At 61.8% G+C, this 17032-nt stretch overlaps 2 protein-coding genes across 3 annotated transcripts in view; one reads left to right on the top strand and one right to left on the bottom strand.

Moving 5' to 3' along the window:
• Window positions 1-964: 964 nt before the first annotated feature.
• LOC105820272 (inositol-tetrakisphosphate 1-kinase-like) lies at window positions 965-7307 on the top strand (the record flags this gene model as incomplete). The annotated part of the gene is made up of 2 exons (XM_012656731.1): window positions 965-1127; window positions 5258-7307. Coding segments are annotated over 2 exons (507 nt in total), but the record flags the coding sequence as incomplete, so codon positions are not given.
• A 3284-nt stretch (window positions 7308-10591) lies between these two features.
• CHGA (chromogranin A) overlaps window positions 10592-17032 on the bottom strand; it is a 12285-nt gene continuing 5844 nt past the window's right edge. The window contains exons 4-7 of one of the 2 annotated variants that reach the window (XM_012656732.1): window positions 16015-16232; window positions 13990-14430; window positions 12807-13297; window positions 10592-10675 (exon numbers count right to left, since the gene is read on the bottom strand). In XM_012656732.1, coding sequence (XP_012512186.1) covers window positions 10592-10675; window positions 12807-13297; window positions 13990-14430; window positions 16015-16232 — 1234 coding nt within the window. The remainder of the gene's footprint in view (window positions 10676-12806; window positions 13298-13989; window positions 14431-16014; window positions 16233-17032) is intronic. The other variant, XM_012656733.1, reaches the window with a different exon arrangement.

Below are 17032 nucleotides of genomic sequence, written 5' to 3'. Positions count from 1 at the left end.
CTCCCTAACTCCAGAATCCTTCCCAGTGCAACTTCTTCCACTTTCTCTCGGGCCCTGGCCGGGGGCTGAGCCCGAGCACGTGAAGACGTGTGTGCCTGTCCCCGGCCAGCGGTGACTAGAGCAGGAAATGAGTGGGGTTGGGGGAGTCCAGGGCTGGGTGGGAGAACCATGGGCTGGAACAGCCCCGTCAGCCCTTTGGAAGCTTTGCTGAAAGCTGAATTTGGACCCCAGCGGTCAGGCGGGAGCAACAGAGCAGCCTCTTGGGGGAGGCCCGTGTTGTGTGGGATGTGAGTTAGTTTGGAGACACCGTAGTTAGCCACTTTTTGGGGAGGAAGATGGCGTGTCTGGCCCAGAGCCCTTGACCTCACGCCCCGAGGCCCTCTGCGATGCTGGGCAAGTGAGGTGCTGATCAGAACACCCCCCCGTGCCCTGACCCTGCACCCCAGCCTCTCCCAGTTGTCTCCTGCAGCTTCTGCCTCCCACCTTTGTCTCCGCCGGGCTCTCCCCGGGCCTCTCCCTTCTCCCACCCTGCCTGAGAGCCCAGATCCTCCTGCCGGCAAGGCCCGGCCCCAGTGCTGTCCGCCCGGGTCCACACAGACTCTCCACGTCCTTCCTCCCGCCGAAAGGGTTGGGTTTTGGAGGCTGAAAAAGAGGAGTCTAAACCCAGCCCTGTGCTTTTGAGCCGTGTGACCCTGGACCAGCCCCTGACCTCTCTGAGCTTCAGTCTCCTGTGTGTGAGGCGCTGACACTGACACTAGCCTTCCAGGCTGTGGCGGGCCCTGGGGAGGTAGAGCACGTCACACGCCTAGTGCCTTGGCCGGAGCTTCCTGTGGTGGGTCTGTCCTGCCTCCTGGCCTGAAGGATGCCAGGGCCTCGTGGCACTTCTCGTGGGGGGGGTCTCTGTGTGCGGCGTGGCATCGTGCCTCCTCCGCCCACAGCCTGACTTCCCTGTCTGTGTGGGCAGCTGGACAAGATCGAGGGCGTGTTCGAGCGGCCGAGCGACGAGGTCATCCGGGAGCTCTCCCGGGCCCTGCGGCAGGCGCTGGGCGTGTCACTCTTCGGGATCGACATCATCATCAACAACCAGACGGGGCAGCACGCTGTCATCGACATCAACGCCTTTCCAGGTGAGCAGCAGGGCTGGGTTCGTGGCCAGCTGTGTGTAGACTGCCCCAGGTGACAGGGCAGCCGGACCTGAAAGCCAGCTCCATCCCTCCCTGGGGTGTGGGGCAAGGGCAGCCCTGCCGCGCCCCACCCGCACGTGTGAGATGGGGTCGCGGGGTGTGGCAGGGAGTGAAGGAGATCGTGCATCCAGCCCAGCGAGCTCGCGGGGCCCGAGAGGGCCCGCAGTACACACGTTCTTCCGCCTCTTCTCTCGCCCCCGCGCCACAGCATCAGCCTTTACTGGCCAAACCCTCCATCCCTTTGGCCTTTTTAGGTTTAAGGAACTAGAAGGACCTTGAAGGGAATACAACGCTCCTCCCAAGTTGACATGTAGGGAAACTGAGGCCCCTAGAGAGGAAGAAACTGTCCGAGGCCCCACAGTGCATTGGTGGCAGGGCCAGAGGCTCCCAGGCCCAGCCTCCTTCCACTGCCCTGAGCTGTCGTGCTGGGGACAGGCCTTGGGAGGGGTCCCCATGCTGTGGCACCCGATTCCTGCTCCCTGCTGGGGCCGCAGGAACCTGCTGGCACAGAGCCAGGCTTCGTGTGGCCCTCAGATCCCAGCAGCAGGAGGCGGCACCAATGAGCCCTTGACACAGGTCTGTCGGGGACGACAGTGGTGACTTCTGCAGCCGCTGCTCACCAGGCTGCGTGCTTCACCCGGAGACGCGGGGTCTCGGTTGCGCACCCACCTCCCACAGCAGCTTGGAGGCAGGGCCAGCCCTGAACCACGCCCAGAGCAGCGCTCCAGCGCTCACTCCACGGCCGTCTCTGCCCCGAGATGCATTTTCCTCCATTTTGTCTTGAATCCAGCCTTTAGTAAGTACCAGAGACTGCGCCTGGCAGTGGGGACTGCTTGGGGGCATTTGCTGCAGGGAATGGGGCATGACCTCCTCTTGCTGTGCAGCTCCCAGGCCCCACGCACAGGCTGGGTGCGTGACACACGTGTCCCCTCCGCTCCTGGGTGCTCAAGCCCGTCCAGTCATCATGACTCACAGCCGACGGCGAGGAGCCCACTGGCTCCTTCCGCGTTCATTCAAGGGCTGAGCGTGAGCTCGGCTGCCCGGGCCCTGCCCTTGGAGAGCTCCTGCCCTAGCTGGGAGGAGCCAGAGGACAAAGTGGGTCACCAGGGGCTCCTGTGAGCTGAGCCCAGCAGGAAGGGGAGGGGCCCTTGCTGGGGATGGAGTGGCGGCTCCCGGGCCGAGGAGCTCTGTGGCCATGGTGGTGGGTGCGGCTGGGGGGCAGGAGGATGGTGGCGCAGAGGGACCTCGTATGGCCAGCTGAGGACGTTGGGTCCCACCCTGGGCGAGGCGGGCGAGGTCTGCGTTCATGGACAGGCCACACCTGTGGGGCAGTCGTCTGTTTTTCTCCAGTCCCCCAGGTGCAGTGTGGAGGGAGCCGTGGGTTCAGCCGGAGGTGGGGCTCCACGCGTGGTGTGGGAGTGGGGGCCAAGGGGACTGAGGAGCATTGGGAACCATCAGAATAACGAACCTTGGGCCTAAACCACATTGGGGGGGGGCGGGTGGCCCAATGAAAAGGTGGCAGTGTCAGCAGGCTGGAGGGTCAGGGAGGCATAGGGGGTGGGGGCTGTTGGGGAAATTCTAGAAGGAGGGAGGAGACGGGAGGGAGGAAGCTTAGCACCTGAGCAAGGCTGTCCCCTCCCGACACAAACACCTCTGTGGGGCAGGGCCCCAGGGTGATCTGGGGTGCAGAGGAGGATGGGGAGGCTTCTTCAGGGAAGCCAAGAGAAGGGCCGCCAGGCATCGAGGTGGGCTGAGGCTGAGCCAGGGGTGCTGGCGAGGGCCTGATGCTGAGGGGAGGTCGGGGGAGTGTGTGTGGGCCCCGGCCCCGTGCAGGGAGGAGACGCATCTGGGAGGCAGCTTAGTTTGCCAGCCTTGGTTAGAGCACTCTCGGGGCCAGGTAGAAGGGGGGGCCTGGTCCTCCTGCTCCCCATAGGAGGCCGCCTCGGGGCCACAGGTGTGCAGCAGCACCTGCCCTCTGGGAAGAGCAGCAGCAGCAGGAGTACAAGTGCTGGGGACACCTCTGCAAGCCAGGCCTGGCCCGAGGACTGCGCTGCCCGCTGGTATTGTCCTCACAGCAACGCTGTGGAAAGGGCTGCCGGGACCTCTGTTCACCGGTGAGGATGTGAGGCAGGGAGTCCAGTGACTTGTCCGGGGTCACGTGGAGCAGAATGGGGCTCAGACCATCAGCCCGAGCCTGCGCTCTTGGCCGCGACGTTTCCCACCTCTCAGAGCACCAGCCGTGGGCTCGAATCCTGACTCTGCCTTTACAGTCCGCGATGGGACGAGCCACCTCACTTTGTAGCCTCAGTGTTCACTTCTGCATAGTGGGAACAAATCCCCACCCTGTAGGCAGAGGAGATGGTGTTTGCACAGTCCTGGTGTGGAGTGGGCGCCCTGCCCTGCTAGTTCACGCCTCAGTCTGCTGCCCCAGGCCGACAGACACCCGCCTTCCCCTGGCCTCCGAGTGGTGGCTGCCTCCACACGCCCGCAGAAAGCACACTCTCCGCTGGGGCCTCGGGCCTTGTCTGGGGACGTTGGCAGGGTGGTTGCTTAGGAATGGCTTCCTCTTCCCTGGTGCTGACGGCGGTGGAGCTGAGCACCTCCCTTTACACGTCCCCAGGCACCCGATGGCTGCGCCCACGGGGCCCGGGTCTCGGTCCTGGTTCTGCCCTGCCTTTCACCCCAGCCCCAGGGCTGACGTCCTACAAAGGGGCAGCTGGCTCTAGGTGGTATTCGAGGCACAGACAGGCCCACAGGGCCTGGTTCAGATCCTGGCACTGCCACTTGGGAGCTTTGTGACACTCAGCAGCCATGTCTTCTGTGAAATGGGGACGGAGCCGTGAAGACTGAGCAAGGGGCCGTGGTGTGATCACGTGGAGGCGCCACGTGCCATCCCTTGTAGCCATCTTTATTTTCACTGTGGACACCCCTGTGTCCCCCCCTCGGCCTTGGGCTCCCTGAAAGCACAGCAGTTTGCTGAGTGGTTAAGGACGTGAACGAATCTGCCAGCCTCGCCCTGGGCACGCCCTGCAGGGCCTCTCTGTAGGCGGCGGCACAGGTGCCATGGTTGCGCCTTCGTTCCCACCCCCGCTTCCTCTGACGGCTGTGAACATCATCGCATGGCAGGTGCTGGGTTTCGGTGACTCCGACCCTCCACGTTGGCTCAGGCAGATGGGGGGCGCTCACCCTGTGTCGAGTCTCTTTTGGAGCAGTTTTCTGGGCGTCAGCAAATTCTCTCCCTGGATCCTGACCACCTGCCGGCGAGCTCCCAGGGACTCTGCTGCCACTCACGTCTGCTGGGAAACATTTGCCCCTGGCAGGCCCCCTGGTCTGCACCCCAGTCAGGGGCCCTTTGTCCCAGGCAGCAGTGGGGCCTTGTCGCAGGCCTTGGCCCTGTGGGTGGTGCCCAGCGCCTCTGCCCATGGCTTTGACCCTCAGCGTGGGGCACAGGGGGCCTCCCTGCAGGTACTGGGGGCGAGACAGGGGGAAGCAGCTGCCGGTGGAGCAGGCACCGCCCACGTCCCAGCCCTCCCGGTGGTGCCCTCCACAGCCTCTGCCCGAGTGGTGGTGTCTTCCTCGGTTTGCAGACCAAGCGCAGAGGCTCAGGATGGATGCCGTCTCCAGGACTTGGCTGGGGCCAGGCTTGGCTGGGTCACGTGGAGTCGAGGGGTGTTTATTATTCAGAGCACGTGGAGCGGGCTTGGCACTGCTACCCTCAGCCGTGCCAGCGTCCCCCACCCACGTACTGGCTCTTACCTCGGTGGGTGGGACGGTGGGGCCGTGTCTGAGAGGGTCGAGGTCACAGGGTGTTCTGTCATCAGCTTAAGTCCTACAGCGTCTCACACGTTGGGAGCAGCCAAAGGTCAGGGGCCAGCTCTTGGGGCCACCTGTGTGTAGTTGTGAGTCCAGCCTGTGACGTCCCACAGACCACCTTGTCCACCGAGCCCTCGTGTGCTGTGTGAATGGCATCCCGAGAGTGAGCGCTCCCGGGAGCCCACTGGTCCCACTTCCTCCTGCCCACGATGGCCCGTAACACCCCGTGACGCCCTGTGCTGTCTGTCTCTCCCACCCAGGCTACGAGGGCGTGAGCGAGTTCTTCACAGACCTCCTGAACCACATCGCAACCATCCTGCAGGGCCAGAGCGCAGCCACGGCAGCCGCGGGGGACGTGGCCCCACCGAGGCATAGCAAGGCCCTGGCCGAGCCGGCGGGCAGCCTGGCCGGCGAGCGGACGTGCAGCGCCAGCCCTGGCTGCTGCGGCAGCGTGACGGGCGAGGAGGCGCCTTGGAAGGCCGAGGCCGACGTGGGTGGCACCGCCAAGCTGCCGCACCAGAGACTTGGCTGCACTGCGGGCATGTCGCCCAGCTTCCAGCAGCACTGCGTGGCCTCCCTGGCCACCAAGGCCTCCTCCCAGTAGCCGCAGAGCCAGGACCCAGAGGGGCGGCGCGGGGCGCGGAGCACACCCGCTGGGCAAGCAGCTACTACTAAGAATTCCCAATGATCTGATTCTTTTCTTAATTTTTAACCTGATTTTCTGATGTCATGATCTAAACGAGGGGTGGGGGAAGATGGAGAAGAACACCAAGCGGTCTAGCCTGGCGGAAAAGGGCATCCCGCCTGATTCCTGCTGCGCGGATCTCCTCACTGAGTTTGCACACTCGTGTTCTCAACACTAGGTCTGAGTGTGTGGGGTGTCCTGTGTGCGTGTGGTTGCCATGCAGGTGTGTGTGCACACCCATGTCTGTTGGTGTCCGTGGCTGCTGGGGACCAGGCCTCTGGGGACCCTGGAGGGGGCCGGGCCAGGCTGTTGTGGCTGAGGAGCGTGCGAGCGAGCGGTGCCCCCAGGACTCCCGCACCCAGACCACCCTTTCCTTGTGTCCCTCCAGCTGGTCTCCTCCCCTGTGAGCCCCACCCCGCCAGGTGTGCAGCTCGCCCTCCTTCCCGAGAGTACGCAGAGGCGCCGGGCCCCTGGGGGAGCTGGGCTGGGCTGTGCTGCACCTGCTGCGACAGGGAACGGAGCTTCCCGGGGCTGAGGCCAAGGCCCTGCTGTTGCCGCTCTTCACGCCCCAGCGCTCCCTGCACGGGGCCTCCTGCCCCCAGCCCTGCGCGTCCTCACCCCTGAACCCAGAAAGGAGGCTGCCTGCGTGGGGCCTGGGCCGATTCTAAGGCTGTGCCAAGGATTTGTGCTGTGATTTGGGGCAAATCATTCCGAAAGTCTTCGGGCCTTCGTCTCCTGGTCTCTAGTGGGCATTTGGGCCCCGGGAACCCTGAAGTGCTGTGACTCCTGGGCTGCGCCCTGCTTCTCCATGAGGTCACCCGGTGAGGACAGGCGCGGGAGCCTCTGCTCGGCGCTGGAGGGATTGGGGGCCTCTTTCCTGGCAGGGGAGGCTACCTGTACGGTTCACTCCTGTTCACACTGGCCGGTCCCCCCTACCCAGCAGGCCCCGAGCACTGAGCCAGCCAGGTGCCAGGGGCTGCCCCTCCTACACCGTGGGCTCTCCCGTCACCATGGCAGCCAAGCCCCGGCTCTCCCGTCTGACTCCAAGCTCTGGGCAGACCAGCATCCCCCTCCGCGGAGAGCAGGAGTTGGGGGATGCTGGGGACGCTGGGTGCGGTGCACGGGGCCCCTGAGCATGATTTTGAGTCTTAAGATACAGTTCACTTTGGAAAAGAAAGAAGCTTCTGGGCTGTCCTCTGTCGTCCAGTGAGCCAGGACACTGGGGGGAGAGCTGTGTCCCAAGAGAGGCTGCGGCGCGGGGCTCGGAGGCGGCTCCAGCCTGGCTGAGCGAGGCGTGGGACGCCCCTTTGAGAAAGGAGGGCTGGGTCCGGGTGCGGGCAGGGCCGTCAGAACTGCCCAGCTCTTTTGGAAACCAGGGGCTAGGCGACTAACCACGTTTACACGACTTGAGTGTTGAGCCCCGATGGGTGTCTGTGCGCCGCCTTCCCTAGTTCCGGGCCTGACCTGGGGAGTGGGAGGGCGCGACCGGCCCCTCGCACTGCTTTGTCTCCAAATAAACTACTGAATCAAACTGCATTTCACACGTGTTTACAGAGTGTCGCTCGAGTTTGTTATGTCTTTCTCCCAGTCCTTAAAAGATGTTTAATAAAACAGCTTTACCTTTTAAAAATAAAATGCCGATCCCGAATTGCCTCAAACAGCTGGGCTGTGCGGTGTGACTCCTGGCCGTGTCGTGTTCCGTCCAGCGTGTGGCCTCGCCAGGGCCCGGCTGACAACCACTGACTGCCTTCTGTTGACGTGCAGGGACTTCACATTTTCCAGGAGCAGGAATTGTGGGGTTGAATTTGCCTCCTGAAGGCCTGGGAGCCACGAGGCTATGGGGGAGCAGCCCGCACCCAGGGCCTGTCCAGGCTGTGGACACTGCGCCAAGCGACGGCAGCATCGAGCAGAGGAGGGGCTGTGAGTGGTGGTGAGGCCCCAGCCGCCCCTCAGAGCGGGCTCGGCGGCCACGGCGAGAACCCTGTTCTCTGCATGCCTTGGGTGCGTACTAACTTTTTTGGTCCCAGGACGCTGTCCATGGAGCTGGTTCACCCTTAGGCCTCATTGTCCTGGCTGTAAGCTGGGCCCTGGCAGCCGCCGCTTTCTTAGGGCATGCGGTGCTGCCTCCTGAGTGGGAACAACCTGCTAAGCCAACGATGTTGCATGGTGGCACTCGAGTTGGCCCTGCCAGTGTCGTGGTGGAGTTGGGACTCTCACTCAAAAGCCTCTGTTTCCGAGTTGGGCAGCACGCTGGCTCTGGCCCTGCAGCTCTGTCATGGTGGTCAGTAGGCAGGGGGCTGAAGGGCCCCAGGGACAAGGGGCAGGGTGACACTTTGGCTGAGGCTTTGGGTGGCTTCAGAGGGGCACCCGCGTGGTCTGCACCGTGGAGCCATAGCCTGGGGTCGGGTTCTGCCTTAGGATGCTTTGATGGTATAATGGTGCGATTCTGCACACATGACACCCCACCAAGCCAGCTGCTGCGTGTGTGTCCTGGGGCAGGGGCTTGGTGTCCCAGGAGTGTCTAGGTTTGCTGTGCGTGGTGTGTAGGGCTGGGCCTGCGGTCACCCAGCTGAAGCCCAAGGGGGTCTTTGGGGCTTCCTGTGCATGGGGTGGCCTGTATGTTACTCCTGCCAATGAAAGAGAACACAGCCTTGAAAAGGTGTCCCCTCCACCAGGGGCCTGCCGAGCGCGCTGCATGGAAGGGGGAAGACCCTAGGAGGGAGCTGTCTGTTTTTTGAGCCAATTCAGAAAAGCAGCTCGTGTCTGCCCGACAGCCCCTCTGAGGCCAAGGGAGATGGCGGATCCTTTGTCCTTCCAGCCTGGAAGACCAGTTCTTGGCTCTTGGTCACTCAGATGGATGTCACTCACTAGCCACAGAGAGTCATTGAGTGGTTTCACTGATGTCCCTGGGGTTTGTGTCTGCCCTCTCTCCTGTTCGCTGGGAACCGATCATTCGCCCCAGCAGCGCCTCTGCTTCCTGTGCCGCGGCTCCCAGGCCCCTGTCCACGCCGGAGCCCGTGAGCTGGGAGCTGGCAGTCCTGAAGGACAGGTGACCATGCAGCAATCCTGGACAAACGCCCTCTGCTGTGCCCTGATGCCACCTGCCCTGCCCAGGCCTGAGCCTTCTCCCATGGGTCCTGCCCATGTGACAATGGGTCTGTGGCTTTTTCCCTTCTCCATGTACAGCCATTGCCAGCATGGGCTTGGAGTGACCCCACCTCCCCTACCCTCTGTTCAGAGCGAGCTGGAGCGTGACAGGCGTGGGCTCCTGCTGGCTGGGTCCTCTTCCTGCTGGTTCTGCCGGCAGGACCCACCCAGAGCCCGGGGACTTTTTCAGGAATATTGCATTTTCTCTTTACTTCTGGGAGGAATGTCCCCTCCCACAGCCGGCCTGACCGCTTCCTGCAGGGCGGTGTGTGCACCTCTCTGAAGCTCACTCTTGAAAAGACACGTGCAGAGGGGTTTCTCCAGGGTGTTGCCCTTAATGGCGACACCTGTGTTTTGTGACAAGTGCTGTTTCCTTCAACGCTGTTCACAAGCAACTGTGCTAGAATCCCAAGCTGGTTTGTACTGAATTTGTGTATGGACACATACATAACATGCATGGCTACATATACTGCTTATAAAATCATGGCTCCTGACCACTGGCTATTCTCACTTGGTTACATGTCCATGTGACTAGGACGCTGCAGGCGGCTCGTCTTTGGGATGGGTTGTTTCGGGGACAAGGTGTCCCCAAATCCCCTTTACTAACTCTCTTGGTAGCAGATGTTTTGAATTCTGTCTAGTGGCATACAGCTAGTGTTGTGTTTATTTCTATAACTGGCCAGGGCGAAGTGTGAACTTCTCTCTGAAACGTGAAGAAATAAGCACTCGCAGCCCCAGCCGTACAGAGGGGTCCCTCAGCACACTGGGGGCAGGTGACGGCGGCAGGCACAGCCCGGCCTCAGCGGAGAGGCCCAGATTTGCTGAGACCCCTCCAACACTTGTGTCATCATAGTATTAATAATAGTTCCCTGGTGCACACTGGGCCCCTCCGACCCTCACCACAATCTGATAAAGATATGTAAGTATTGTCCCCATTTTACAGATGAGGAAACTGAGGCCCTGGGAGGGCCAGAAACACCTGTGCAAACTCTCCCACTAGTTAATGGCGAGGCTGGGGATTCCAGCCCTAGTTGGAGGTCAAACCTAAGTCCTTGTCACTGAACCCTGCCTGCCCAGACCCGCCAGACAGAGCCCAAGCCCGTGGGAACTGGGTTCCCACAGCCCAGCCGGCACCCTGAGCTTGTGGTGGGGAGATGGGGAGAGGAAGGAACAGTGGGGGCCGTTCGCATGTGTTACTCGATCGCACATGCCCTTTGTGGCAGGCCAGCGTCCCCATTTACAGATGAGCAATCAAGGCTCGGGTACAAAAGTCACTTGCAGACAATCCCGCAGCTAAGAAGTAGCCCAGAAAGGAGTCGCCCCAAATCTAATGCACCCCACCCACTCTGAGTTGAGAGGGGCAAAAAATTCTAAGAAAAAGGAAAGAGCCCAGAACAGATTTATTTTTTCCTTAGATAAATTTTATACAGAATATATTACAGTTAGGAGTTCTCAGCTTTCACCGAAAGGTCAGAAGTTATTGCAGTTGTGCCCAGTGGATATGATGTTAGAAGGGAAACTTCTAGAAAGCTGCCTGTGTTGAGAGTAGGAATAATCAATGTTTAAAGTTGTGGGGGTCCACCCTGCAGAGGGGGTCCCAGGGCAGGGTCAAGAGCAGGAGGACAGGAGCGTGGGGGTAGCAGGGTGGCCTGGGCTTGGGCGGGCTGTAGGCCACCTCCCTACTGGAGGCAGCGCTTGGGCCGTGTGGCCAGGGCCTGCAGTGGGGACAGCAGGGCCAGGACTGCAGGGCGCCTGGGGCCCCTCAGCCCCGCCGCAGCGCCTGCAGCTCTCGGGCCACCTTCTCCAGCTCCGCCTCAATGGCCGACAGGCTCTCCAGCTCCTGGTCCTAGGAGAGAACATCTGGGTCACTCGGGGCCAGCACAGGGAGCCCCAGGAGCTGACTTGTGCCAGCAGCGTGGAGGTTACAGTCAGCCAGACGGCTGGGCTATCGGGTGGCTGGTGTGGCCTCGGACAGGAGGCTTTGCCCCCCTGAGCCTCAGGGACCCCAGTCATATGGGGATGATGACACCGCCCTGCTGGGCTGTCTCAGGATTATTTTGCACAAGAAGGTGGTTGATGCAGGGGGCCCTGTCCCCACACTGTCGCTGGTGGCCTCTTTTCCAGGCCCCACTTTCCACAGGTGGGAGTCTGTCCCGTCAGGACACATGGAACACGAAGCTCCCGCCCCAGCCTGGATCTGGGTGGCGGCTCCCAGGCTGAGGCCAGGCCTGGGTTCCGGGTCTGTCTGCGGCAGCTCCCCGCCCGAGGGGACCGCGGGGCCTGTGGCAGGGCTGGATGCTATGAGCGCTGCCCCGCGTCGGCCTGCCTAGGCCTGGGTCTAATCCTTGGTCCTGATCGTGGGGGAACCCCAGGCTCCGGCTGCCAGGCTGGGTCAGGGAAGCAAGGGACCCTCCTCTGAGCCCTGCTCTGTGCCCCAGTCTCCAGAAGCTTCCAGGCCCCCTGGAGCTCGGACACCCACGAGAGCATACCCTCAGACTCGAAGCCGGAGCTCAGGGAAGGCTGCCTCCATGGCCTTGACCCAGGAAGGGTCGTCTTCCTGGGGCCCCTGCTGGATCTGAGGCTGCTAAGGACATGCCAGCCCGTGGACGCAGACACTGACGATGGATGGCCATGGAAACGGGGACTGTAGCCCTGCACCGAGGAGCAGCCCCTGGGGCACGAGTTCCATGGTGCTGGGGCTGCTAAGGAAGCCCTGGGGCTGGGTGGAGGAGGCCCCCACCCACCCTGTGCACATGGCTCTGAGGTCCCCATTTCTGCCCCCTGCCGTCTGGGGCTTCCTCTGCTTGTGGAACGGGGAAACCAGCAGGTGCCTTTGGCACCTCATTCTCTCCAGCTTCTGGGGGCAGGGACAGGAGCTCAAGGGTGCGCACCTTGTCCCGGGTCCCGAGGCGGGGGATGGGGGCGAGCTGCTGTTTCCGTGGCCCCTTCCCCTCAGTCTTCCGGGGACTTGGGCAGATGCCCTCTCCCGCTCCAGCTGCCAAGAAGGAGCCCTCTTCCTCTCAGACTGCCAAGCCCAGAAAGAGGGTTGGGGGCCCAAAGAAGGGGCCATATCCTCTTTTGGGTGGGCAGAGAAGAGCCTTGGGGTCACGGCTGTGGACAGGTGTCCGTCCCCCATAGAGCCCCCGTTCACACCTGGGCCCTGAGGCTTGAGCCAGGTACCCCCAGCTTCAAGGTGGTGGTGCCACCTGCCAGGAGCCCAACTCCCACCCACCCCTCCTGCCTCCCTGCACCCCTCAGCTTCCCGAGTGGCCCTGGGTGTGGCCGGGGTTTCAAAGCTCGTGCGTGTTCTAATCATGACAACGAGGAGGGCAGAAAGGACTCCTGGCTCCTATTTCATAAGTGGGGGAACTGGTGAGGCTCAGAGGAGGGAAGTGACCCGCACGAGGTCACACAGGTAGGAGGACGCAGAGCCCAGGTCTGGCTCATGTCCCAGCTTCTCCCACCTACTCCCCAAAGCTCTGGGGTCCAGCTGCCCCCCTCCCCCTTTGCCACCTGGGCTGGATGCAGGGCCTGAACCTGGGAGGAAGGCGTGCCTGGGGGCTGGGAGAGGACGCGGCCATGACCTGTCCCTTAGTGTCTCCTCCCACCCCCCCATGCCCACCCAGGCCAGTCCTACCAGGGCATTCGTTTCCCAGCTCTCTGCACCCAAGGCACCCGGCTCCACCCATTACTCCCATGTCCTGCTCACGAACCTGCAGAGGCTCCTGCTGCCTTCGGGACCACCCGCCACCCCTCCCGCTACCACAGGTCGCTCCGAACGCCTCCTGTCTCCCTGCCGGCTTTGCCGGGTGCCCGCTGTGAGCGGGGTGCTTTCTCCTGCCCGGACAGCCCCTGTCTGAGCACCTCTCCAGTCCCAGACTCCAAGGGGCAGAGCTGCACGGCTGCGTGCAGCCGCCCCCCAGCGGGGCCCACGCTCCCGGGGCCAGGCCCAGGGCCGGCGCCTGCCCGCTACCAACCTCTGGTCTGCGGTTGGCGCTGCCTTCCTCCTCTTTCTTCTCCTCGGGGTAGCCGTGGACCTGGAGGGGCAGGCCCGCCTCGACACTGTCCTCCCGGGAGGATGGCCTCCAGCCTCGTCGCAGCTGCGGCCCAGGGCCCCTGAAGCCGTAGCCCCGGGCCTGCGAGGAGAGCTTCATGGAGCGGTCAGGGCTGTCCTCCTCCTCCTCCCGCTCCAGCCGCTTCTCGGCCGTCAGCTCCTTGGCCAGCTGGTCCATCTTGCTCCAGCGCTTGGCGTCCTCCCACTGCTTGGAGAGCCGCTCCTCCTGCTCCCGCTCCAGCTGCCCGCTCTTCCCGCCCCGGAAGAGGCCTCGAGGGGCCCCTGCCATCTCCTCTTCCTCCTCCTCCTCCTCCTGCTGCCGGGAGTGCTCCTGCTCTCCCTTCCCCCGCAGCGGCCGAGCCTCCTCAGCCCCGGGCTTCCTGGCTGCGTCCACGGCCAGAGCCTCCGACCGACCTGGAGCAGGTGGCGGACAAGAGCAGAATGAGGAAGGGACCGCCATTTTCCCCGGTCTCTGCCACTCCCCGGGGGCCTCTGTTGTGGCCACCTTTAGGGCCACAGACCCCAGCTCTTGGAGCCCAGCCCAGCGCTCCACAGCGATTCTGCTTGGAGGGAAGAGCCATCTTGGTGCCAGGCTTTGCAAGACCCTCTCAAAGCTCAAAGGGGTGGGTTGACCAGAGCCCACCTCTTCCTCTAGCCCCTCACCCCAGAAGCCCCTGACCTGGCCCAGGAACTGAGGGAAGACGCTGACAAGGCCTTCGCGAGGAGCCAGGGTCTCTCCTAAGCCCTAGCTGAAGCTGACACTGTCCCCAGATCAGCCTTTGCCCACCTGTCACGCTGTCTCTGTTCCCAAAGCCCGCCCACCTACCCACACTGCAATGCCCCACTCGCCTCCTGGGTGGAATAGTGGGAAATGCATGGTTTGGGAGTCAGATAAACCTGGGCTGGAACCTCGGCTTTTACTATAAATTAGCTGTGTGACCTTGGGCAAATTACTTAACCTCTCCGAGCCTCAGTTGTCTATCTATTAAATGGAGATAATATCCGCCTTTCAGGGTTACTATTAAGGTAGAATGAGATTATGGATAAAGTCCCCCTCCCGCTGTCCCCCTCTCCCAGACGCGTTTGTTGACAGTCGTCATACGTACTCTCGCCTCTCTGGACCTCCCTGTGGCCGAGGAATGGGCTGAGTGCTGTAGTGGGGCCTTCCATGACCTGGAGAGGAGTGACAGGCTCCTCCCCTGCCTCTGCCTCCTTCTCCTCCTCTTCCTCTTCCTCTCGCTTTGCCTGGTGCCCGCGCTCTGCACTCAGGCCCTTCTCTCTGTCCGCCAGGCCCTGAGAGGGACCTGCCCTGTCTCCCTCCGCCTGCAGGCCTGGGTCTTTCTGGCTGTGGGGACTGGCTGGGGGCTGGGTGTTGGTGGCCTCCTCATCCCCAGGGGCCTGGCTGTTCCCCTCCATCTTGGACTCCTTCCTGGGCTCGGGGAGGGCCTGGGGCCTGGCTTCCTCCGTGTCTTCACTGCTCTTCTCGGCCTCTTCAGAACCCTCTCTTTTCTCCGCAGCCTCCTTGGAGGATGCCTCCTCCATCACCTCTGCAGAAACAGCAGAGCAAAGTCAGGCCCTGAGGACCAGGCTACACGCGGGTCTCCCCAGAGGCCAGTTTCAGATCTTAGGCACCGTATCTCCTGGCTCCCAGCAAACCCAGCCCCAAACAATTAGGGGAACCCCCACCCATCTCTAGGCTTGATTTGAGCACAACTGGATTGTGTTTCTTTCTTTTTAATTCTGCCTCTTAAAACAGATTGTGATTTTAAACACACACACACACACACACACACACCCCACAAAAATAACCAAACCTTGAAAATTACCCCAGAAGCTAGAACCCTGAACTGAAAATTAGGACATCAGCTGAGCTGCTGTGTGATCTTGAGCAAGTCGCTTAACCTCTCTGTGTAAGAGGCACCATTACTGCAACTTCATTCTCCCCCATGTGGGGCTTCTCTGTGTCCTGTGAAAGTGTTTGATTCCTTAATAGTCATAGGATTTCATTAAAAGGTATTTTCTTGTGGCTGCCTTGAACACGGCCTTATAACCAGGAGACATCCCTCCCACCGCTGGAATGATTACCGCTGAACAAAGCACTACCAAGTATGTTCCGCCATTGCTCCCATGCCCATTTCACAGAAACTCAGTAAACTGATCTGCAGAAAGGTAAGGTGACCTGTCCATGCTCATACAGTCTGTAGGCAGCAGGGCTGAGCCTTGAATCCAAGCCCCCCGACACCAAGTTCAGGGTCTCTTTGCACTGACACGGCTGCCTCCCCCATTAAAGCTTCCAGACCCATGCACGCGTGCGCGCGCACACGCACACGCGCACGCGCGCACACACACACACACACACACACATACACAAGTGCTATGCTATCCCCCACTGAAGCCCATGGCAGGCATCGGTAATCAATCCAGATCGTTCCCATGGAGCTCTGCTGTGGGAGCCCACGCAGTACCCCGAGCAGCCACGAGGGGACAGCTGGGCCACACCCGCAGGCTTTCCCTCCTAGCCCCAGACGGAAGACCACCAGGATCCGGCTCCTGGACACTGGCCTAACTGCCCACTTTCAACATGGAGAGAGCAGGCACCACGAGGGCAGTCTGGGGCCCTTCCCAGGCGGGGAAGATGGATGCAGAGCATCGCGTGGCCCCAGGCATGACCTCTGACCCCCAGATCCTCTTTGGTTTCCAGAAAGATGATCCAGGTTGATTTAGTGTTTCATACCCACCCCTCCGGATCCTCCCGCAACGTGGCTAGATTTTCAGGCACCACGGGACGCCAGGAGTGACGCGCTGGTGGCAGGGGCTCTGCCGCAGTGGCCACTGGGTAGACCCAGAGTTGGAGCCGCCCACCTGCCAGGCCAGAGACTTCCTGCCCGAGAGTGTCAGGTGCTGTGCTGGGCAGAGGGGACTGACCCAGGGCTTTCGAGTAAGACAGGTCCAGATTCAAGTCTCTAGTCATGCTGCCTCAGTTTCCCCATTTGTAAAGGGAGGAAATAACAGCTACTTACCAGGGCTTACAGGAGGGGCCCCTGACTCTCAGGAACCCTCGATCCGTCATAACTACTGTCCTCACCGTGGTCCTCCCTCCCCAGCCTCTGGCCAGACCAGCTGGCACTGACCTTTCAGCTCAGCCTGGGTGCTCTGGTTCTCAAGCACCTCCGAGAGTTCGTCCTCAAAACTGCTGTGTTTCTTCTGCTGCTGCGCCCTCTCCTTGGCACCTGGGATGGGGACAGGAGGGAGAAGTCCCATTTGGCCCAGCCCTGGCACATCTGTCTGTGAAGGCAAAGGTCTCCAGTTCTCCCTCTGTAAATGGGGCGCGTCGTGTTCCGAGCCTGCCCAATGAGGTGCTGAGGGGCACGAGCCTGGGGAGTGGGGAAGGGCTGACACTCCTGCTCCCTCTCAGCTGGGGCCCATCAGGCAGCCACGCCACCTCTCCTGACTCAGTTTCTCACCTGGGAAATGAGCACAAGCCCTGCCTGTTGCCTCACAGAGCAGTAAAGGCTCAAATGGAACAGGGGGTCCTGGGGCAGGAGTGGGGAGTGGGGAACCCCCAGGACATGGCTGGCAGTTCAGGGGGCCCTGCAGCAAGAGGTAACAATGACTGCTTGTCCCCTCATGGGGGTCTTCATTCAAGCAACCCCTGCTGCCCTTGGACCCTATGAGTCCAGGCCCTGGGGAGAAGGCCGAGCCCTGGGCCTGCAGCTGTGCCCGCGGTTGGCACCTGCTGCCATGACCCAGAGCCCCTCTCCCTGCACCCCCACCCCACCTGCCTCTGACAGTTCCCACACCTGTGCCCAGGTCCTGATGCCGGCCCTCAGCCGGGCCAACTCCGCAGCTGGTCCCCATTTTTCCCCGTGTTGGGGTTTCTGGGGTGGCTGCGGGCCAGGGAGCATGCCCAGCTCTGGCCCCAGACAGATGTGGGTTCCAGTCCTCTCCTGTTATTTCCCAGCTCTGTGACCTTGGGCAGCTCGAGCTTTCCAAGCTCTGGTTGTTCATTTCTAAAACAGGGTTGCTGCACGGCGAGTGCTTAGGTAGAGGTATACACAAGATGTTATGGGAGCCCAGGAGGGAGTGGATGGGTAGACAGATGGACAAAAACACAGCCGGGACTCTTTAAATAGAAAGCGACAATATACA

The sequence above is a fragment of the Propithecus coquereli genome, unplaced genomic scaffold (assembly GCF_000956105.1).
Source record: "Propithecus coquereli isolate 6110/MARCELLA unplaced genomic scaffold, Pcoq_1.0 Scaffold516, whole genome shotgun sequence".
NCBI classification, from domain to species: Eukaryota; Metazoa; Chordata; class Mammalia; order Primates; family Indriidae; genus Propithecus; species Propithecus coquereli.
Note: the sequence above shows the minus strand (reverse complement) of the source record. Positions and strands in the feature narration are given on the sequence as shown.